Raw genomic sequence first — 24,680 nt, forward strand, 5'->3', positions numbered from 1 at the left:
AAGCACCTGAAGATAATCCCCAGTTCTAATGTGACCACCACCTGCTTTCACAAGGAGCATATGCCCGTCATGTTGGAATTACCTATAGCTTTGGACTATTTTCAGGTGCCGCATAATATCAATAGCCACGTTTCCACTATCGCGCCTAAAGTGAGTGTGCCAGGGTGAGCTAGGGTCAGTCGTGTTTCCAGTCACTTCCAGGGTCTGAATTAGAGGAGCCGCGGGACCCGACCCGATTTCTTGCGGCGCGGGAATAAATTTTCGAATAAAGCGCGAGAGCAGTCGGTAACTGATGTAATTTTGGATGGGAGCGGGCAGTCTAACACCATCGCTCCTGACTACCGAGTGCATATGTATGTGTGTGTGATGAGAGCGTGATGCTGTGTTTAGCTTGTTTGTTGCTGTCTATGTGTGTGTGTGTGTGTGTGTGTGTGTGTGTGCAAATGAGAGAGAGAGAGCTTTGTGCTGTCTGTGTGTGTGTGTGTGTGTATGTGTGTGAATGAGAGAGAGCTTGATGCCGTCTGTTTGTGTGTCACTTGCTTGGTGCTGTGTGTCTATGTGTGTGTGTTTATGTGTGTGTGTGTGTGTGTGTGTGTGTGTTTTGACTCTATTGCTGGTTTGTTTTCGTTTTTGTTTACTGGTCTGGTTCGGACTAAAACCGGGTGGGAGTGGGATTCAAAATTTAGTCCTGCGCAGATCTCTAGCCTGAATACCTTTGGCCAGAGAGAGCAAGCTGAGGCTTCAGAGCGGAGTGAAAGCAGAGGCAGAGTTTGCCCGAGTCTAGTAAAGATGGCATGCTGCCATTACACTAGTTTTCTGATCGCACACAAGTACATGCAACAAAATAAATAAATAAGGGAAAGAAAACAAATAGCTGTTCAGTTTAAGATAGGCTATTTCATAAAACTCTTTATGGAAAGAGTTTATTCCATTAAACTCTTATTGTTTTGGTTAAGATCACCCTTATGTTTCCCCTTTAAATGTAAGGGTGTTGTATAAAATGATAAAAAAAAAGTTTTAATTTAATAAGCACTGCAAGCTTCTAGCCTAACAGTGAAAACATGACATGATTTCGGCCTCACTGCTTAAGCTTCCAATAAAAGCCCTGGCTCGCACTGGCCAGACAGTGGAAATGCGGCTATTGTGCCAGCTGATGACATGGTATGGCAGCAAAATTCTTTGATCATTACATCAAAATGAGAGTATCAGTACCATATCAGCCTAGAAAACAGCAACTTTTGATTTTCTTAAATGTCTCAGTAAACAATATAACAAAAAGAGTCAAACTTCGCTCATTTTTGAGATGCTAATGGTCCAATCCAATTCAATGATCTATGCTAAGCTAAGCTAAAAGTGCTCCCATCAGACTTAGAGGTCGGCTGAATGGATTTAGAAATGTAAACTCAACTCGAGTGTTTCTTTAATAGTTTTGTAAATATTATTAAATTTTAACATATTATATTGATATATTTCAGTTAACTAATTAGACGATCTAAATTTATAAGTTATTTTACTTCTATTTATATCCAAAGTTTGTAAAAAAAATAAGGTAGCAATGTTATTAGTTTTATGGGATTGCACCCACTGTACTGTATATTTTATGAATTTTATTTTATTTTTTTTTGTTTATAACTGTCTAATTAACATATTTCTGCTGTGATAAAAACAGTTTATACCCATCAAATTCCAAGGTATATATTGTAATATTTAGTGTTCATAACAATCTTTTTTACAGATTAGATTTGTCTTATTTAAAGATTTATGTTGTAATATTTACAGTTTATTACTATCTTCTTTACAGTTCAGAACTGTCTAATTTAAGTTTTATGTTGTAATAATTGCAGTTAAAGCATATAATTAGTTTACAAAGCAAAGAAAATACTATTTAAACTAAAGAAAAAATATTAACTATGTAAATGCTGGTATTATTTTAATATAAATAAACTGAACATAAATGAATGAATTCAGCAATTCTTTAAAAGCATTTTATAGCATTAGCTGGGGGCAAGAAGAGATAGAAGTTATGTGTTTGTGTGTTTTAAAATGGTCTATTGAATTTCTACTTATTAAAGTATCATGATATACAGTTGAAGTCAGAAAGTCCCCCTTTGATTTATTTTGAATTATTTATTTATTCATTTTTTAAATGTTTCCCAAATTATGTTTAACAGAGCAAGGAAATTTTTACAGTACGTCTGATAATATTTTTTTCTTCTGGAGAAAGTCTTATTGTTTTATTTCGGCTAGAATAAAAGCAGCTTTTAATTGAATTTTAAAAACAAATTCAAGGTCAAAATTACTAACCCCTTTAAGCTATTTTTTGAAGTCTACAGAACAAACCATCATCATACAATAACTTGCTTAATTACCCTAACCTACCTAGTTAACCTAATTTACCTAGTTTAGCCTTTAAATGTCACTTTAAGCTGTATAGAAGTGTCTTAAAAATATCTAGCCAAATATTATTTACTGTCATCATCGCAAAGATAAAAGAAATCAGTTATTAGAAATGACTTATTAAAACTATTATATTTAAAAATGTATTGAATAAATCTTCTCTGCATTAAACAGAAATTGGGGGAAAAAATAAACAGGAGGGCTAATAATTCAGGGGGGCAAATAATAAATAAACCTAAAAAAGAAATATTAATTTGCTACGTATATCAATTGTTTTGATTTACTTATTTTTTTGTCAAGATTTTACACGACTTCTTTTTCTAAAATAACTTCATTGTATTAGTATGAGTACAAAAGGGGTGTGTAAGCTTCTTAGCACAACTGTAAATGAATATCTAACAGAAACTTTCAGCAGTGTGTCACAATGGAAACTTGTTTGACCGTGAAGGGCGTTAATCCGTTGTTTGTTTTCACGTGTCTTTTCATGTTTTACAGCAATCAGTCCAGCACTTTGAAGAGCAACCTGACAAACCGATCATCAGCAGAACCTGCACGATCAGGGCGAGAAAACCTCCCTCCTAAAGCTCGCTCAGGAGTTCAGTTGAACTTTAAGGTGTGTTGTTCACGTGTGTTTGTTTACCTCTCAAATTGGTGCCACTGTGTATTCATGTGGCTGTGTGTGCGAGTGTGTGTGTAGGTGACCTTCCTGTTGCCGCCATTAATCTCGGACACAGCCGAGGGCCAGCGAGACGGACTTTCTCCACAGGGAGAGTCATCGCTCAACAGCCAAATAAATCACAGCCTCCATCTCTCCCTCTTTTTGCACCTTCCCTTCCCCTTTCCTCCTTTTTTCATTGCCTTCTCCTCCATTATTCCTTTTCATCCTTTCAAAAAAAAGAAAAAACCCTCCCACACCAACCCACCTACCTCTCCATCTCGCCGGCACAACAACTCTCTCATTGCTCGGCTCTTTATGGCTCCGTTGCTCTGCTCATGCATCAATATGTCTGTCTGTGTGTGGCCAGTTGGCGATTTTTGAACAGACTGGCAGTCTAACTTATACAGTAACACCAACAATGAAGTTTCCAACCGCATTAAACACAATTTTGAGCCACAAATTTTCATGATCATTTTACATTTAAATACCAATCAACTATTTGATTAATACCTAAAGGGATAGATTATAAAATAATAATAATAATAATAATAAATCATTACATTTGTATTGCACATTTCTGGACACTCAAAGCACTTTACACATTGAGGGAATCTCCTCATCCACCACCAGTGTGCAGCTTCCACCTAGATGACGCGATGGCAACCATATTGCGCCAGACAACACACCATACATCAGCTGATTGGTGTGACAGAGTGATAAAGCCAATTATGATATAGGGATGGTTAGGAGGCCATGATGGACAGAGACCAGTGGGCAAATTTGGCTAGGATGCCGGGGTTAAACGACCACAGAGGGTCAGGACCTTGATTTAACGTCTCATCCAAAAGATGGCGCTGACTGAGCAGTATAGACTCCCCTTCACTATACTGGGGCATTAGGACCCACACAGCATGCAGTTTGAGCACCGCCCTGCTAGCCTCACTACCACCACTACTTTCAGCAGCAGCCTAACGTTTCCATATAGTCTCCAAAATGCCATCATTTACTCACCAACAACTTGTTCCAAGCTCGTTCTGTTAAACTCAAAAGAAGATAATTTGAAAAATGTTACCAAGGGTGTAGATTTGCTTTTGATATCGGTAGGCACCTAATTTAACCTGCCCCCCTCCCCTCGATTTTAAAACGTAAACCTAAAGAAAGGTAGTTTAATAAAGACTTACTCAAAAAAAAGACTTTTGCTGCTTGTGCAAACTACTTATTTAAGATGAGTTGAAACAACTCTATTCTTAAGGTTTTTTTGGACTCTGGAATTGTTTTATCTCGGGTCCACTTAAATTTGTAAATGCAATTAAGTTAACTTAATGGATTTGTGTTGGGATAACATGAAGGAAGTGTGTGAAACCCTGCAATTTTTGCAATGTACATTTAGTTTGTGTTTATCTGCGCATAATCACTTACTGCCCTATCGGAACACGTTTACAAGTATATATCCATTTATGGATGGACCTTATGCTAAAAGATGACTTACCATGTCTATGTTCTGTTCCTTCTCTGAGCATATAAACAGACAGCACATGTTCTATTTTGCAAACATAAATAAATAAATAAATAAATAAATAAATAAATAAATAAAATTCAATTATAATAAAAAAATAACTTTAAATCAAGCATGTGATGCAACAACTATTTTATCCTGAGTGTTGTTTTTTCGTTATTGTCGTGGAGGCCAAAATCGAAACAGTTTATTTTTAAAATTCCACATTTTTATGGTGGACTTGTAGCGAACTTGACATTAAGTAACTTACACTTTTCTTCGAAATGTAGCTGCTTATGTCTATGTTTCAACTGAGTCTTGCACAGTAAGCCTGACTGGAAAATTTCCACAAAGCATTATTGTTTTTGAGGCGATTAAGTTATCGGTGGGGACATCTCAATAATCTGTGAATATTGGTGGGGACACGTCCTCTCTGTCCATACTAATTGGACATCCTTAAATGTTGCAAACCTGTAACCATTGACATTTATAGTAGGAAAAATGAATACTATGGAATACAGGTTTGCGGTATTCTTTAATATATCTTCTTTGGCATTTACCAGAACGAATATAATGGGTTGGACCAAGTAGAGGGTGAGTAAACGATGACAGTTTCATCCCTTTAATAATGTGTCACATTACAATGTATTACATTGTCACCAGCAAAACAGGATGTGCAAATGACACTCAAAACGCAAGCATGCTTAAGTACACTGTAAAAAAAGTCGTGTTTGTCTTAAATTTTTAAGCTGAATCAAATTAATTACATGTTAAACGACTTAAAACAGCTTGCGTAACTTATAAAATGAACAGTACATTGTACATATTAAGGAAAATTTGAAGGATCCCCAAAAAATATAAATAAAACAAGGACTCATGAAAGTTATGTGAGTTATAAGCACAGGTCTTCAAGCTTTGTAGCCTAATATATTTGCAAACAGTTTTAGTATTTATATATTACATGTTCGTGAGCTAAATGTTCCAGTTGAGTTGGATTCAATAACACAGCCAGACAGTGAACCAATGCTCTGTTTTGTTTCTTCAAGCATAGAACCAGAGAGTGTTTTTATTTTTTTTTTAAGTAAACTTACACTACCAGTCAAAAGTTTGGGGTCAGTTTTTTTAAGATAATTATTCTGTTAATCAAGGTGGCATTTATTAAATGTAAAAATGTTAAATAGTTATTAAAAACTTAAAATAACTGCTTTCTTATTGTATATAGTTTTAAATATACTATTTTAGTATATTTAGTTTTAAATATACTAAATATACCTTTTTAAGCAGGCTTTTACTTAACAATTTTTTATCATGTTTTTATTATGTTCTTTTTCGCTATTGCGTTTTAACTTGTTTGGTCATTGATTGTTTTTAGTAATGTTTAAGTTGTTTAGCATGTCTGATGATGCTTACTGTAAGGCGACCTTGGGTGTCCAGAAAGGCGCCATTTATAAATAAAATGAATTATTATTATTATTATTAAATGAAATTATTACTCCAGTCATTATTACTATTACCATTAATAATAATAATAATAATAATAATTTTAAAAATAATTAATATTAGAGTGATTTCTGAAGGATCATGTGACTCTGATACTGGAGTAATGAAGCTAAAATTTCATCATTAAAATGACTGGAATACATGATTAAATTAAAGTATAACTACTTTTGAGCAGTTATTTTATAGTGCAATAACATTTTTACAATTAGTATTGTATGAAATAAATACAGCCTTGGTGAGCAGGAGAAGCTTATTTTAAAACATTTTAACAATCCTACTGACCCCAAACTGTTGACCGGTAGTGAATGTGTGCTCACTTTATTTTCTCTCACATTTGCTTTACATGTTTTGCACATGTGCAACGAAACTGTGCTTCGATGAGCATTATTAAGGTGCATTGATTTATAAGATTTATCGATTCATCTAACATTGGTTAATCTTTGACATCAGTAATTTAAACCGGAAGTTCAAGGAGAACATCATCATTGCATTTCGGACCCATAGATATTTACATTAGATGTCGCATACGCTGTTGTTGTCTATTGGAAGAAATACGTCAATAGATCGGCCATTCTAGTACAGGGTAGTGCTCCTTTGAAATGATTGTGGGACCAAGGTGCAGTGGAGGAATGGCCATCCAGAGGCAGAGATATTATATACACATATGTACATATACTGTATCTATGATTGGGAGTTTCCTGGTGGTCAGTATGCAAATTGTTTTTTAAATTTAAAAAAATTAAATTTTACTTCACTTTTCTACATTGATGGATAAGTGAGCGCACGGCCATTGCTGACAAAGAGCGTGTGTTTGTGTGCATGAAAATGTATTATCTTCCCTCCCTGTTAAATTTGATCTAATTCGTGTCCTGAAACACAACCCCTCTCCTGCTTTCACTTATCATTAGTGTGAGTTGGTGCTACTTTCCCTTATGATAAGTGCAGCAAGAGACTGTATTATCATCAATACTTGTGTAGCATAAACATTTGTAACATACAAAAACGTAAAAAACTAAATCTTACCTATGAAATGTTCTGCCTTTATGCTTTGTTTTTTTGTTTGCTCATTACTACTCCTGTACACAGTGCTCAAGTCCAGCATCTTCACATTGGCTTTAGTCTTGAGTAGTGTGGTTGAATGACACGGCTCTATTGACGCATCCTCAGGGTCCGTATGCATTATCTAGCGTGTATGTCTATGTTTCAGAGCAATGAAATTTTAAAATGGGCAGGGCCATCAATCCAATTGGAATATAAAGGGTAGGAAGTGATCAGCTTTTTGTAGATTAAAACCGACTGAAAAGGTACAGTAATGTCATCATTAATTATTATCTGCGTACTAATGTTCAGTCAGAAACTTAAAGTATTCATTTAAATATTGATTGTTCAGCATTTTTGCTGCTTTAAAAGGGACCTGGCAACCTTATCCTTGCTGTTTTCCTATAAGGTGAGTGGGTGATGGGGGGTTTCGCACTAGCGTTTCCATGGCAACACGGTGTGCAGCGAACACACTCCTGGGAGGAGAAGTGCTGGCCAGTATCACCACACCATGATCGTCTGCTGCTGAACACAAACATCTGGCTCTGCATGAGGGCACATGTGGCTCACTCATGCCTATTAGTGAAGAGTCTGAAGAAACACAGAAACACCAGGCTGAAGCCGTCTGAGGGCCGTGACATTCAGAGATGGACTAATATGATTGTTAACTTGTTATGGTAGTGATGATTTTGTATGTAGTATAATCATGGACGAGTTGAAGTCTGAGTCTAAAGTCTGTTTGTTTTCACAGGACAACACTGACAAAGAGTTAAGGACTCTGGCGCCTCCGCAGGTGTGTTGTGGTACTGCAGCTGGTTGATTTATTGGCAGGACAGACTATATGAACTGAGTGCAAAATATAAAGTTCTTAAATGCCTTCTTTTATTCTTCAGATGCCAGTAAATGAAGAAAAGACATTAGCACCTTTGGAATATGTAAGTGTTATTTTATTATTATTACTAAATATTACAAATAATAAGACATTTTGTTATTTGTAATAATTACGCATATATTAATTATGTTATAACTCATGAAGCTTGTCTTTACACTTACACTTACCTTTTCTCATGTAACCTTATACATTTTTTTTTTTGGGGGGGGGGGGGGGGGGGGGGAGTGAATGGCTTTAAAAGTTTTAATATATGGAGCTGACAGTGTTCACAATTCCAAGTCATTTTTCACAATCACAAGCTCATTGACCTGATGTGATATGCCATATGACCACAGAGATCTCATTTACACCAGTAGCCGATGGAAAGTCCCAGGATCTCATGGCCTCTGTTCATTGATACTGCTGCCATTCAACACAAAGTACAACAGCAGACTGGAATAACTTCTCTCCCCCCTTTCTGCCTTTTTCATCTTTTGATATTTTACATTTTTAAAGCAGAAACAATTCTGCATAAAACGTAAATACCTTCAAGACAAGACACTGCTGGTGCACCAGGTTAAAAATTAATAACATTTAACTTCATACTTCCCTAGTTAATTAATTCCATTAAGATTTGTAAAAACAAAATGGATTAAAAGCTTTTTAAAATTATATAATTACATATGCATACATGCATTTTACATATTAATTATTTATTGAAATATGCAGTAATATGCATATGTTTCTATCAAGTTCAGAATTCTTGTTTCATATTAGAGTCAAAAGTTTCTACAGAGGACATTTTGGCAACATAATTCAGAAAATACTGCAAATGGCTAGAAAAAAAGTATAAATTTTTGTTTAATCAAGCTTTGTAAATAATCAGGCAAGTCATGTATGAACAAATCTCCATGTATAAACCTCCTGAATATAGTTATAATTAAAACTGTGAGGTTTGTTCTATGTAACTATTGCAACATTTATGTAAGTGGAGATTTCTGGCTTAATGCAGAAAAAAATACATGGTCAACAATTTGGATTGTAAAAATATGTATTTTAATTGAAATCTGCAGACACAAATTGATAATGTGTCAAAAGAAATGTTTAAAGTGTATTTTGGAAAACAATAAGTGATTTACAGAAAGCCAGAGAGCCCAAAACTCATAAGAGAGCATTACTCCCCTTAATTACACCAAATTTATTTGAACTGAACTCATATTCTATATGTATTTATTTTTATTTGTTATGTTTATTTTTGTATGCTATAATCTGTGGTGTCATTTCTTACGGTGAATGTTTATTTTATTTGGGCTGGAATAACAGCAGTTGAAAAAACGTCGAATTTACTTTTTAATATCAATAATATTAGCACCATTAAGATTTTTTTTTATTGTCTACCGAACACTGTCGTCCATTGACTTGCATAATTAACCTAACTTGCATATACCTAATTAACCTATAGTTAAAGCCCTTAAATTGCACTTTAAGCTTAATTCTAGTATCTTGCAAAGTAGCTAAAATAATATGTACTGTCATCATGACGAAGACAAAAGGAATGAGTTATTAGAAATTGGTCATTCAAATGATTATGTTTATAAATATTCAGATTTATTTCGACCTCTGGTAAACAGCACTATATTTGAACAATACAAAACAAATATTAAAATGGGTCAGCATATAACAACAAAGTCTCATCTGCACAGACATGGTCTAATTTAGTCGCGCAACCCTCTTGCAAAGTAAACATGGTGTCGGTGTGCAGGAATGTCCTGGTCTCTTCTGGCGTTCGGCTCTGGAGGTCGAGCAGCTGTCCTTCTGCTCTCATCTTCAGATCCTTTTACCCTCAGCTGTCGCCTGCTGCCAATCCCATCACACCTGTTTCAGGCTCTTGGCCCTCAACAGCTGAACACCACACACATTTTAAACACACCGTTGGGCGAGTGTGCGACCATGAATCTTAAAATGCTTTTAGTCCAAATTTGCAACATCTAAACATCTGATGTTACCGTATTAGCTCTACTGGATTTTTGCAACTACATAATTTTTTTTGGGCAAGTCACCCATCGTGTGCTTTTCAAAATTATTATTTATTTATTTATTTAATTTTTTTTGGTTTATTTATTTAAAAAAGATGCCTACTTGGACAAGAGATTGTGTGATCTGGTGACTAGATTTCTAAGATTCAAACCGGTGGTCAGTTTTCCATCCTAACGAGAAGCGGATCAGTTCGCCAAAAAAATTGCAGCAATAATTATACACCCCAAAACAATTAGATGCATTTCCATCAAGTTGTTAGAGCAGTTGACTGTGGAATTGGTAACCTAGTAACCTGCAGTAAACACACAAGCAGCATAATGGAGACATCTGATTAGTCATGTGGTTGCAGTGTTTGCTGAAGTTTATTCAGTAGATGTGTTTCCATATCACTTTATTATTCACATAAACCTTTTTTCGTACAAGTCCAAAACCATCAAGCGAATGTAAATTATTTTTTTGTGGATTAATTAAGAAATTGTTGTTCTAAATTTGGTCTTTCTCCTGCAATATTTTTAAATGCGCAATGACACAGGATGATGGAAACCCAGCTAGTTTATACTTCTGTGGTCAAAATAGCAAGGAAATCTCACTTATGATTATCTTTTGAGTTTAAAAAAATGGACAGTACACATTTAGTGTGTTTTTGCTTTTAATTAAAACTGATTCAGTGTAAAGCTCTTAGCCCACGGAAAACAAAGGCATTTAGTCACCCTATTGTGTGAATAGATTACAAAGTTTTTGCACAGGTAAAGAAAAACAACAACAAAACAAATGATATATTCTTCAGTCACTGTTTCAAATACATGACTGTATTTTTATTTTTTGGCAAATGACAGAAAAATATTGATCAGCTGCATAACTAAAATATCATAACATATTTAAAGCCACACTATCAACTTTAATAATAGTTTTTATTATTATTATTAGTATTATTTTATATAGTGTTTTTTTCTGTCTGAAAAGTAGGTTTTGTCAGGGCTGTGTGTTAATGACAAAACATTTCAATGTTTTGGGGGGTCTATATGAGCGTCACTGTGGCGCAGTGGGTAGCACAATTGCCACACAACAAGAAGGCCACTCTTTCATGGCCAGTTGGCATTTCTGTGTGGAGTTTGCATGTTTTCCCCGTGTTTGCTTGGGTTTCCTCCTGGTGCTCCGCTTTCCCCTCAGTCCAAAGACATGCGCTATAGGTGAATTGAATAAACTAAATTGGCTGTAAATACATATATATTAGTAAATTTACATATATATATATATATATATATATATATATATATATATATATATATATATATATATATATATATATATATATATATATATATATATATATACATTTAATCCTTTTATGGATAAAGAAATGACAGCGAATCCACCAGTAGGTGGCGGCATGTCCCTACATTAATGAATGATTAATTAAACCATTTTTCATATGATATAGAATAAATAAAAACAGGAATGAGAAACTCAGTATCACATTTGCACTCACAAGATAGAATTTTTTTTTTTTTTTTTTGCGTTAATAATTTGAATTTTGAGTCATTTTACCTTTCAACTATAAACTGCATTACACTGTTAATACTTTTTGACTCTAAAGACATACTTTTTATTAGTCTTTTAGTTTATTGTTTTTTATTTTATTTTATTTATATTGTTTGCCAAGTGATTGATTTACTGGATAATGTCAGCTTGCACATCATTAAAAAAATAATTATGATATTATTCATTCAATTATTCATTCATTCATTCATTTTCTTTTCGACTTAATCCTTTAACTAATCTGGGGTCGCCACAGCGGAATGAATCGCCAACTTATTCAGCATTAGTTTAACGCAGTAGATGCCCTTCCAGCTGCAACCCATCACTGTGAAACATTTATACACACTAATTCACACACATACACTATGGACGATTTAGCCGGAGCACCTGGAGGAAACCCAAGCCAACACGGGGGGAACATGCAAACTCCACACAGAAATGCCAACTGACCCAGCCGAGGCTCGAACCAGCAACCTTCTTGCTGTGAGGCAAACATGCTACCTTCTGCTCCACCGTGCAGCCTATAATGATATTATTGTGCACTATATAACACACCCCTACACTTAAAAAAATGCTCTGTGGTTTTAACCCAAATTTGGGAAGTAGGCTATAGATAAACCCAAATTGAGTTAATGCATTTATTTACATTTTGAATCCAACATTTGGGTTGGTCCATATTTTAGCACCCTAATTAAAAAAAAGCAATAATAAAAAAACAGTGCAATACAAGCCTGTAATTATTTGAGATCTATGTAACAAATCATCCAGAACGTGAGATATATATTTAAAGCATAAATGCTGAATATGATTCTCTGAAAGTGTGTGTTTTTCTGAGTGTGTCCTGTGTGTCAAAGAGCATGAGGACAGTCAGGCTGTGTGTGCTTGCTCTACCACAGGACCTGAAAGAGCCCAGGGGCTGATTTGGGTCCCTGAGTTTGTGAAGAGCAGATGGTTGATAAAGTTGATCAGGGAATTAAAGCGGGCTCCTGTCAGTCACAGATGGATGGGATTGTGGCTCTGTCTCCTGGGGTTCGGGCAGGGACCTTTCTTTCCCTCTTTTTCCATTTCTGTCTCTTCCCAGCACAGATTTAGCCCTCAGTGTCCACAAGCCCCTGGGCAGGGCAAGTCTTAACACTTTACATGATTTTAAACACTAAACACGGTCTGTGCTTGTTACAGTTCAGCAGTGCAGTATCAGCTGTTTTTGCCAGCTTCAGATGCATTTTGCTTGATTTTATTTTTGATTTTGTTTGGGCTAGTAGTTTGTTTTAAGCTGTTAGGTTTTTATTTTATTTTAAGCTTCTTCTTTTTTTCTTTCTATTCAAGGCTGTCTTATTTAATTATTTATTTGTTTGGCTACTTAGGTTATTGTATGTTTTATTTTAGGTTGCTGTTTTATTTCATTATTCTATTTTTTTTAGTTCATTTTACAGCACTGTATTAGATAGATAGACAGCTAAATAGATGGATGGATGGATGTAATGTGTGTATTTATATAGTGCATTTATCATGTATGGCCATACACCCAAAGTGCTTCACAATCATGAGGGGGCTCTCTTCACACCACCACCAGGATGCAACATCCACCTGGTCAATGCATCGGCAGCCACAGGACAGTGGCGCCAGTGTGCTCACCACACCAGCTATAGGTGGCGTGGAGAGACGGTGATAGAGCCAGTTCAGTGGATGGGGATGATTTGGAGTAAGGCTGATGGGTAAGGGCCGATGGAGAGATTTGGCCTGGACCCCTACTCTTTTTTTTTTTTATTTTTTTTTTTTTATTATTATTATTTTTTCACGGTTTTTACCTTTATTGGATATGAAAGTAGAGAGATTTGACAGGAAAGCATGGGAAGCAGAGAGAGGGAAAGGATCGGCATAAGACCACGAGGCGGAATCGAACTCAGGTCTCTGTGAGCACCGGAGTGCATGTGTCAATGCCCTAACCACTACACTGGCGCCCACACACCCCTACTCTTCACAGGAAATGCCATAGTATTTTTAATGAACACAGGGAGTCAGGACCCCAGTTTAATGTCTCATCCAAAAGACAGCGCTCACTGACAGTATAGTGTTCCCTTTGCTATACTGGGGCATTAGGACTCACATAGACCACAGATTGAGCGCCCTCTGCTGGCCTCACTAGCACCTCTTCCAACAGTAACCTAGTTTTGTCCATGTGGTCTCCCTTCTAAATACTGACCAGGCTCAGCCATGCTTAGCTTCAGGAAGTAACCGATCTTGGACTGCAGGGTGAGATGGATGGATGGATTTTTGTGTGTGTGTATTGTGTCAGGCCACTATTTCCTTTAATGTTTTTCATAAATAAACTTTAATATGTTTGTGTGTGTGTTGTCTCTGTTTTTGCTCTTTATTATATGCTATAATTTTTATTTGAATATTTTTAGACTTTTTATTTTAATACATTTTATTTCAGGGCTCATGTTTTATTTGACCTTTTATATTTTACTGTATACCTTGCAGTATTTCATGTTTTATGGTCCTCATACTTGAGATTCCAAAGATATATTTGAATTTCAGCTTCATTAGATGATACTCTTTTTTTTTTTTTTATTTGCCCTTAAACTCTTTGAGAAATGTGATCATATAAATTTGTTTGAAAACCATAGAAAAAGAGCATTTGGTGTTGGAAGAATGTAATATGATGCATGTATTGAAATATCAATTATTTCTGTTACTGAAATATTCTGAAATTTGTTAGGTAAAAAATGTCTGCTTCTCAAGTGACAAGTCTAAAAAGCTTGAATTCAAGAAATTGTCAAGATGTGTCTATTTATTCCCTGTGGGATATTTAAAGACAACAACAGTCAACCTAATGACTAGTGAACCTAATTACAAAAAAATTAAATGATTATTAATTACCTTTCTAGACTATAGCCATATAAAAAAAAAAATACTTCTTTTTTTTTTTTTTTTTGAGGCTAGCTTAAGAAATAACCAAGATGGTAACAAGTGTGCATGTATCCCTTGTGGGATATTTAAGGCATTAATCATGCTTGTATTGTATTGTACTGTATTGAGTCCTGCTATGCTGTACTTGTCTGTATGGCAGGAGTGCAGAGAGGAGGCTGATTCAGGACGCTCTCAGGATAATGACTCAGCACTGCTGTCCTCAATCTGCTATCAGGCCCATTCGAGTTCCAGCCTCCAGACACCCGCGGCCCTCAGCACAGAGGACGAGACCAGACTGCATCCCCAAGACACCCCTAAAACACACTCTAGCAGAGGTGAGACACCTTTTTCCGCTAGCTACCAGAATTTGTATTATTTATAATTTATTATCTGTTAATAATTCCATAGTCAGGGAGAATTTGTTTCTGCGGATCTGTCGTGTGCTGGTATGAGAGTAAGTCGTTTCATTTGACACTGGAATTATCACCATTATCTGCCACTGTATCCCTGGTGTTCATTGATCTTGGCAGTGAGATGTTTAATTTACTTCATGTATTAAAATGGTAATATTGTTAAGGATCTCCAATTATTACAAAACAATATTTATGCTTCTATTAAAGTATTATGATCATGAAAGAAGATTTTTGAATATTTTTCTTTGAAAGTTACAGTAACATCAAGAATGAAGTTTCCAAACATGTGAAATGCACCTGTCAACATTGGGGTGTGAAGTAGGAAATAATAATTTTAATATTATGTGTGTATGTCTGTTCAAACACACACACAAACCCCAGTGTCCACTTTCGCTTTTTTTAAATAGCATGTACAGGATCTGTTTGGGAAACAGTGTCTATTTATCACTGTGGAAAGGTTTTAGACACTGCTACATGAACTGACTGTTTTGAGGATTGCATACGAGTGGCAGCGCCGCCAGTAATGGAAAAAAGGGGAATCTCTTTATATTTATTAAAAAAGGGAAGTTTTTATATTTATTTCAAAGTGTTTTCATGCCTAAATAAAATGAAAGCACAGATCAGATTCACATTTAAGAGTCAAGGGCATCCCCTGGTGGTTCGGCGGTATGAGTTTTGTAATAGGGAGGATCGGCTCAGCTCTTCAGGGTGTTTTCACACTTGCACTTTTGGTCCACACCCGGGTTAATTTGACGTCAGAGAGCGGTACATTTAGCTAAAGTGAACGATGTCATCTGAACTGGGGTGCACTCCCATGAACTGTACCCGAGCCTGCCTGAAAGAGATGGTCTGTGGTATAGTTCGTGCGTACTCTGGTCGAGTTCACTTCTGATATGAATGTAATTGTACCAAAGAACAGAAGTGAACTGCCAATTGTAAAAAACTGTAGTTTTCATAATGTTCATTAATGTGTGTATGTCTGTGTATCACCAAACGTTACCTTGGTGACAAGCGGGACTGAGCCAGGGCAAACACAGTGATAATGTCTCCTCCAAAAACAACGTCTGCAGACATTGCGTTATGTTTTTAATATTATTTGCGGCAAATAGACACATCTCGCTCTCTGTATGTTATCAAAATCAAAAGATTCACTAGAAGCACAATTACCGTGATGTGCGTACGTCTTTCCATTTTGTCATCTTGGAACTAAGTGTGAACGCACCCTTCATAGAAAGATGAAAATCTTGGAGAAATACGGGAAAATATCTTTACAAGATGATATCGGGATAGAATTTAAAATACGGGAGATTCCTGGGAAAAACAGGAGGGTTGAAGGATATGGTGAGATGCTATTTTAATTCCAAAAAAATCACATTTTTATTTTTAAATTTAATTTGCAATCAATTATTTAATTAATCATTAACCCTTTAATAATTCACCCAAAAATTAAAATTCTGCCATTATTTACGTTCCATTTACTTGTTTTAAACCTGTTTGACTTTATTTCATCTGTTGAACACAAATGAAGTTATTTTGAAGAAAGCTGGAAACCTGTAACCATTGCTTTTATAAGCTGCATTTCCACTGTCGGGCCAGTGCGAGCCAGGGTTTTTACCGCCAATAGCTCCCAGCGTATCATGCAAACCCCACCCCCAGAATGTTTTCTGAACCAAATGTCTCACAACCCGCCCATTGTATGTTTTCCTTCTACTGAAGTCAATGGCTACTGGTTTACGCATGTCATTTTCAGGACAATCTACTACATGACAATTGTCGATTCAGCATGTTCAGTTGGTGAAAATAAGATCTGACCAAGAAAACGCACTAATCTACCAAAACAATTGGTCAGGTTTCATCAGTGTCACTGTAGTGTGAATTAGCCTTTACAGTACCAGATATGAAAATTGCCACTGGAAATACTCACTTAATTGTAAATGTTAAAATTATTTTTGGAAAGAAAAGTGAGTTAAAATTGATTTATCATCTAATCCTAATTATGTGCAATAACTACAATAAGCGTGTAGTTTAAATGTCAATGTTTTTATTTAATTTTGAAAAAAGAAATTTAAGCTGAGTCATAATGCAGTAAACATAAAAAACACTTATACTTTATTAAATTATATTATCTTATTATAGTACATTATACTATATTATAAATGATACTTGTTTGTATGACAGCTGCCTGCACAATTTCTGAGTCAGAAAGCAGAAAGGACAAAAGCCAGAAACAAGAATCTACAAAAACCTACAGCTGATATCTTTTGGCTTCGTATTTGTCTAAAATCTTCTCAAGTTCATCCAAAAACGAGCTCTTGATCAGCTCATGGGTGTTTTTCTTCAATGAGCATTCGTTCTGAACACTGTCCTACCTCAGCAGATGTTATGACTCACTCCAAACCCAAAACCTGCGCCATCCAGTGTGCATTATTAGAAATTGCACACACAATTCCTGTAGTTGGTGTTGCGCCCCCTGCTGGACATACAAACAAAATACAGCCCATAAACTCCAAAAACCCTCCATGTCCCCATATTACCTAGAGCAGGTAAAGTAAACGAACTCTTTTATTTTTGTGTATGTGTGTGTGTGTGTGAATATAATATCTTATCACCTACTCTAAGAATTCGATGCACAAAAAATGTAATTATGCAAATAAAAAATATGGGTATAATTGAATAGTTTTTTATTTTGTAGCTCAGCTCCAAAACGCGCAAATCACGGAAATGTGTGTGAGTAGCGTACATGTTCATCCTGGCATGTGCGTGAATGCAACAGCTTCCCACAGCTGCTCGTTCCGTCTCTGCACGCACGTGAGTGAGTGTGTGTGTGTGTGTTTGTGTGTGCGTGAGCATTTGAGAGTGTGTCTGTGTGAGTGTGAGTCCCTTCACTTCACCTTCAGAGGGAAGGACACACATTCCAGCGCTGCTTCCCGACTCTGGCCCTGGGCGACGCTCGGCCGGAGCTGATAAGTGACAGGGCCCCCAGCCTCCCCCTTCCTCCTCCTCATGCTCCCCCTGGCAGGCGTGACCCCCCCGCGGCCCGGCTCAGCGCACAGACATGCCGCTCCGGAATTCTGCCCTCTGCCCCACTTCTAACCCTCCTCGCTCACAGTGGTGGGGGCATTTAAAGAGATAGCGTGCTTTTAAACAGATCACGAACTGCCTTTTTAATGATCTGTAAGGTCTGCTGATAAATTTATCAAGTTTTTTTTTTTTTTTTTACATTAAAAACATCTTGATATAGAAGGAATATATTATTTTGGGGGGTGTTTTGACCTTCGTTATTTGAACAAGCTGTTTGAATGGGTTTGGTGGATTACAGACTCAAGTAAATGCCCACTGCTGTGATTGGATAATTGTTGTGCATATTTAACAAAATATAAAAAATCTGAGGTAAAATGAAGTGAAGATCTTACTCGAGCAGTCTAAAACTTCATCCAAAATAAAGTTCAACCTCTCATTCCTAATAGAGAATTGTTATTGCTTGGTTTCTGTGTAGACCTGTATTTGATCATGGTTATATAGAGTCAGGACACACCAAGCTGAGGGTCAGCCGTTGGGCTTTGTCGGTCTGTCGCTTAGGCTAGTTGGTTTGGTGTGTTCCATATATCAGCTCTCATCAAGTTAATGTCGGATCTTCGACCAGAGTAGAAATAGTTTTTTCCTTCACTTTCGTCAGTTGGTGAAGTTTGTTCCTCATCACTGTTGCCACTGGCTTGCTTGGTTTGGGACTTGTGGAGCTGCGCATCGATGTATTTGCTTCCCAGTGTTTGGACTTTCAGCAGTGAAAATTAAACCAGACTGAACTGAACTCTCTAAAAACTATTTTAATTTCAATCTACTACAACTTCTAGGTTAAGCTGCTTTGACATAATCTGCATTGTAAAAGCGTTATAGAACTAAAGATGAAATCTTGTTGGCCCGATCCAGCATGTCAAATCTGCATAGGACAGTCAGGTGAAGAGTGCGCTCTGACTGGTTACACAGCAACGAAACAGAGCACGAGTGTATTGTATAGCAAGTAAACAGTTCAAGTCAAGAAGGAACACGAAGACGCCTGCTGTAATTTTGCTCCATTTCTCAAATATTCAAATCGCTCTATGCTGAGTGACAATAGCTGTGTCCCAAATTGCACACTATGCACTTATGCACTATGTACATATGCACTTACACCTTCAACAGCATAGTATATGTATGCAGTGTCATCCCAAATGAAATGCTAACATTTTTTTTCCTAAGCCGAAATTCAAACCATTTCCCAGGTGACATTTGACGGTTGCCAAATTAGTAAAATAAATGACTAAAGTAGCAAATAATACCTGCCATGAGTCTAACCACATTCATCATCAGGAGGTGCTATAATCACTCTCATAGGAGAATTTTGCTTTGAGAAATAAATGATGTAATCCAACATGTGCGCCCGATTGCTCCGCCCCTTCCGCTTCATGAGCAAAGCTGCGACTTTTGAGTGCATCAAGTTTCCATCATTCCACACTTCATTTTAACGATTGAATAAGTGCATCATGCAGGTAATTAAAGTGAACTTATTATTTACAGTTTTTAGTGTGAACTTACACTATTTATACTTCAAAACGGCATATAAGTATGCAATTTTGGATGCACCTATTTTCTGTTATAAAGGTACCAAATGCTAATTTGTTTATGGTTTGTCTGTGCATCAGAAATTCGATTTCCCTTTGTGAAATAAGAATACACTACCCTCCACACAAAAAGACGTGTCTTTGCAGAACGCGGCTCTAGTTTCAGTCGGCTTTCTTCTGTTTGGTGTGTTCACATGCAGCTTTTTGTCCATATGCAATCCAATGTGAGGTGACAACACAGTTGGGTTTCATTGATGCCAGTTGTTGGCGTCAACTTGGTGTGTCCTGACCCTTACCTTTTAGAGTGTACTCACACGAGGCAAAGTTGTCACACTTCTCTCTCTCCTCTCCATCTCGGCCCACACTCACATAGAATTTTTTTGCCTTCAGAGCTTGAGCATGCCTACGTCATCGATGATGTGACTCTCTCTCCATACAATGCAGTACAATAGAGATTGCTCTAGTTATATTATTTTGTATTACTTTAAACCGTTTGTGATGCAGTGACGCACAGTCACATCTTTTGCTGAACGCATCCACCACTTTTGACGCTAATAAATGATCATGAAAGTCATCGTGAACAAGCAACGGCTTTGCACCTTTGATAAACCAAATGATGGTTTGATGACTGGATAGAATGATTAATAAATCCATATGAAACAGTCCCTTAAAAGTGAAGTCAAGTCTTTAGTTTTGCACTCTAGTGCACTACTAGCGTACTGCGCCAAAGTCCAATCGAACCAGGCTCTGGCACACCTCTTCCAACCAGGCCAGGGTTGGCCAACTGAACCGCACCTGGGTCCGATTCGGAGCACTCACACTTGTCAAACAAACTGGAAAATTGGGGATTAAATGTGCCTTGCATGATTCGAAAAGCCTAGTGTGAGTACACCCATACCTTCATGTAGAAAAATGTGAGTGTTGATCATTTTCTGTGGAGGTGGAGTTCAGACTCACTATTGAACATTACCACATTGCTGTTGTTTTGGCAGATTGACTACAATATAAGGTGATTTTATGGTAAAGTTTGTGTTCTGAAACTCACAGAATTTTTTTTTTTAGACATAATACAGTGACCTTTCATACTGTACATTTAAAAGATCAAACAAATTTAGATCTCTCAGTTCATGGTCCACAGCACAACTCGGCTCTTCATTCTGCTTATGGTGTCTATGGTGAAATTGAAAACATCCCTATCAATGTGTTCTCATTTTCACAGACACGCACAGCAGTTATTGATGGGGCAGGCGGGTTTTGTTGCGATCAGGTGCTTACAGGCTTTGTCACAAGTGATTGCGCGGGGGCAGTTTTGGCCGGTCTGGATGAAGCATTTGGTTTCAGCAGAGCTTTGAAGGGGCTGACAGCTCTGTGAAACGCTCTCAGGTTCGGCGAGGTTATGGGAGGATGGAAAACGGCGAGAGGCGCAGTCGTTACGCTGGTGTCAGCTAACAGCAGGAACTGTGTGTATGTGTGTGTGTGTGTTATGGACGCACACATGCGTGTGTTTGTAGGACACAGAACGGACTACTAGTGGGGCGTGGAAAATGCGGTGGAACAAACAGCTTCAGATCACGAGTGTGACTGTGTGTGTGTGTGTGTGTGTGTGTGTGTGTGTGTGTGTGTGTGTGTGTCCGCCTCAGTCGCTGGAGCCTGTCCAGGGTTTCTGTGGCGACCACACAACACAGTGAGACAATCAGTGGCAGAGCCCACGCAGAGCGGCGAGAGGACATTAACACAGGAACCACAGGTCAGGGGCCACGGGGAGACTGAGAGAGAGGGAGAGAGGGAGGAAAGAAGAGGAAGATCAAGGGGCAGGGCTTCAGAAGCAAGACACTGAATCACGTCAAACACATCTGGGTCATGTTCTGTGCCAAAATAAAAAGGAAAAAATAGACATTTTAATGTATTTTACTTACTAAATTATTGTAGATAAAAAATAATTCAAACATCATTTTATTGATATTTATAGTATTTGAAATATTAGCCTTTTATTTTTTGTATTTTCAATTTTGTTTGCAGGACCTATCATTTGAATTTATTTATTGTACACACGTCTGTCTGATTGTCTGTCTGTCTATTTTTTTTACATTTATTTATATATATTTATTGCAACAAAAGATATGTGATTACATTATGAAATATTAAATTACTGTAAATAACTTTAAATATTTGAAATATTATAATGCCTTTTATTTTGTGCCCAATTTGCCTTTTAATGGCTCTTTTTTTGTGTCAAATTCTATTCATCTTCATTATCTGTACCCAAGGTTAAAGAGCGAATGATGAGAAACAAACTAGGTCTTAAAGTGAGAGACTAATTCAGTTTTGTCTGCTTGAAAGCTGATGTTTTCATGATTCAACACTGGGACATTTCCACTGACACAGCCACACACGTGGGGTTGAGTCTTTGACCAGGGTGTGTTTTTTAGGAGAAGAGGTAAAATGTGTGTCGTAGTTTGTATGTGTAAAGGAGAAAGGGTATATGTGTTTGTGAGAGCGAGCGAAAGAGAGCGAACGCACTCACACATCTGTGTCCCCTGGGGACGTGGCTAAAAATAAGCAGCTCCTCAAGCCTTCTGGTGTCTGAGCAGCGTCTGTCTGCTCTCCGCCGCCATCCCTGCGGCCCTCCTCTCCTCATCTTCCATCCCTCCATCTCTCAATTACACACACATACACACAGTGTAACCACACACACTCTTACGCACCCATAACCGTGTACACACACACACACACTCACCAACTACACCCAGCTGCGTCCCTGCTCTACTTCCTGCGCCGACGACCTCCGGTCTGGCAGTCGGCAGCCCAGGAAAAAAACACACTGAATGAGAGCAGAGAAAGAAAAAAAAAGGATAGAACAGAGTGCGAAGTGAGGGAAAAGGGCAGAAGAAAGGTGTGGTGTTGAAGAGGGCAAGTGTGAGAGTGTTTTGAAGTTGTCACCTATAAAAACACACTTTGAAGGTCATAATCTCTTGTCTCTCCATTCTCTTCGGGTTTGCAGGTGATATTCGAGTGGTTGCCGCCTCTAAACGGGTGTTCTCAATGGATTTGGGGTCCGAGGTTGTTGAAGAGAGCTGTTTGGGACGAGGAAGGGTTGCTCAGCTCATGAAAACCTTCAGCGTGTGCGGCGAGTCTCCACCCTGTCAGACTCCGCCCCGTGCCAATAAACCTCCAATCCCGGAAAAACCGAACCACTTGAGGCTCCGCCCCTCACCCTCTCTCAGGTAATCCACATGGGACAAACCCCTGAGCAACAATCAAGACAACTAAAACAGGGGTCTTTATCAGCGGCTACAATGAAGGGTGTGGGTGCTCGGCCTTTCTCAGGAACTTGAATGTTTAGTTGCCAAAGTTATGCTTTTTATTTTTGCAATATTGATGTTTTTCTTCATTATTTGTATTTTTATATGGTATGAGAGGTTTGCAAAACTTTTCAGCAGGAATGACACACTCGATATTTTGTTACATCGCTCCAATTGTTGACCTGTCTAGCTCATAATGCACTCAGACTCATACTTACAAGTGTGTTTCTGTTTTAAAGGGTCACATGATATCTTACTCAGATTGAGAACTCGTAATGAGACCAAATCATGATCGTAATCCAAAGTTAATCATCCCATTGGTTTGTTATGTATTAAATATGTTGCTTCCTTGAAGTATTGAAGGCTGGAGTATGCATGAAGGCTGTCTTGATTTAGCGGAAGTGGTCGTACAATGTCTTTGATATCAGTAGATGTCCAATATAATGGCTGTATGTACTGTAAATTTCAATTTCAGCAATTAAGATGTTTACATCGCTAAATTGAAACGAATGCATGCTTTACACAGTGTTTTCTAAGTTCACTTAAAATATTATAAAGATCACCGACAAAGCTTTGTTGGACTGACCAACTGTGCCAAGTAGTCGGATAATATCAGATGCATTGGTCTGTCAGTATTCCTATGTTGCTGTTTTCTTTATTATTTCTTTACATGGAGGTAGCTGATCATATTGCATTCAAACGTTCCTTCATCGGTAACTAGGTCAGTAGGGCAGGAATCACCTTCATGTAAATAGTTTTCTCACAGACACATTTGCTGGCACTTAATTCTGGGGTTTTTACATGTGATCTGGAACAGTTTATATAATTGCTCTGTGTAAAGCTTGAATGTCCTGTCCACACACACACACACACAGGATAAGTGTGGGATATTGCCTCTGTAATAAAATGATCAAACCCCTTCCAGCCTGTGGTTGCAGTTTTATTCACAGTGGCTTGACAGTCTTCAGGCTGTGTTTATGTTCATGCGCGTATGACGAGCATTTACTGGAGTCATCTGAGGTCATGCAGCCAAGCGCATTTCATATCCTCTTCAGTGCACATCTAATCAGAATATATAGTGGGTTTCGTGCAATAAACTATTGGGCATCACGCATGAAAGAGCTGAGAGAGCTTACCAATCATATAGATTGTAAATATTGTGCGCAATATTGAGCTTTTTAGCTGCCTTTAGTAGCCTGGATAAAGAGCAAGCTGTTCTCTTGGATGCCCCCTGCTTGTTGATCACAATAAAACACAGAGCGAGATATAGAAAGGAGGGCATGCAGCCAGACAGGGAATCACAATCACACTTAATGTTTATAAAATACTGAAGTTACATTTTAGTTGAATGTGTTGTTACAATGTCTCTATTCAGTTAAATAGCAAGTAATAATAATTAATTACATCCACTTACTACATGGTTAGAATTTAAATGATTGGTTATGTCTAATTATGCATAATTACTTGTAATTAGTTCACTTTAAAATCTATTGTTACCAAAGGGGGGGTCACAGTGGTACAGTGGATGGCACGATTGCCTCATAGCAAGACGGTCGCTGGATTGAGTCCTGCCTGGGTCAGTTGGCATTTCTGTGTTTGCGTAAGTTTCCTCCGGGTGCTCAGGTTTCCCCCACAGTCCAAAGGCATGAGGCACAGGTGAATTGGGTATGTTAAATTGTCCGTAGTGAATGTAAGAGTGTGTAGGTGTTTCCTAGAGTTGGGTTATGGATTGAAGGGCATCCGCTGTGTAAAACACATGCTAGATAAGTTGGTGGTTCATTCCGCTGTGGCAAACCCTGATTAAAAAAGGGACTAAGCCCAAAAGAAAATGAATGAATGAATTGTAAGGAAGTAATGAAATTACTTGAATAACACATGGTGTACGTTTAATATTTATTATGAGGTTTGTGCTCTTTAAA

The 24,680-nt window shown here is 37.4% G+C and overlaps 1 protein-coding gene across 1 annotated transcript in view; it reads left to right on the top strand.

Annotated features, from left to right (window-relative positions):
• The window catches only part of zgc:100829, a 44,466-nt gene extending 20,786 nt beyond the window's left edge, over window positions 1–23,680 (top strand). The window contains 5 exon segments of the mRNA NM_001003543.2: window positions 2,893–3,010; window positions 7,840–7,881; window positions 7,982–8,023; window positions 14,609–14,783; window positions 22,461–23,680. Of these exon segments, the coding sequence (NP_001003543.1) occupies window positions 2,893–3,010; window positions 7,840–7,881; window positions 7,982–8,023; window positions 14,609–14,783; window positions 22,461–22,687 (604 nt within the window). The 3' untranslated portion in view covers window positions 22,688–23,680.
• The last annotated feature ends 1,000 nt before the right edge of the window (window positions 23,681–24,680 follow it).

Source organism: Danio rerio, chromosome 21, assembly GCF_049306965.1.
Source record: "Danio rerio strain Tuebingen ecotype United States chromosome 21, GRCz12tu, whole genome shotgun sequence".
Classification (NCBI taxonomy): Eukaryota; Metazoa; Chordata; class Actinopteri; order Cypriniformes; family Danionidae; genus Danio; species Danio rerio.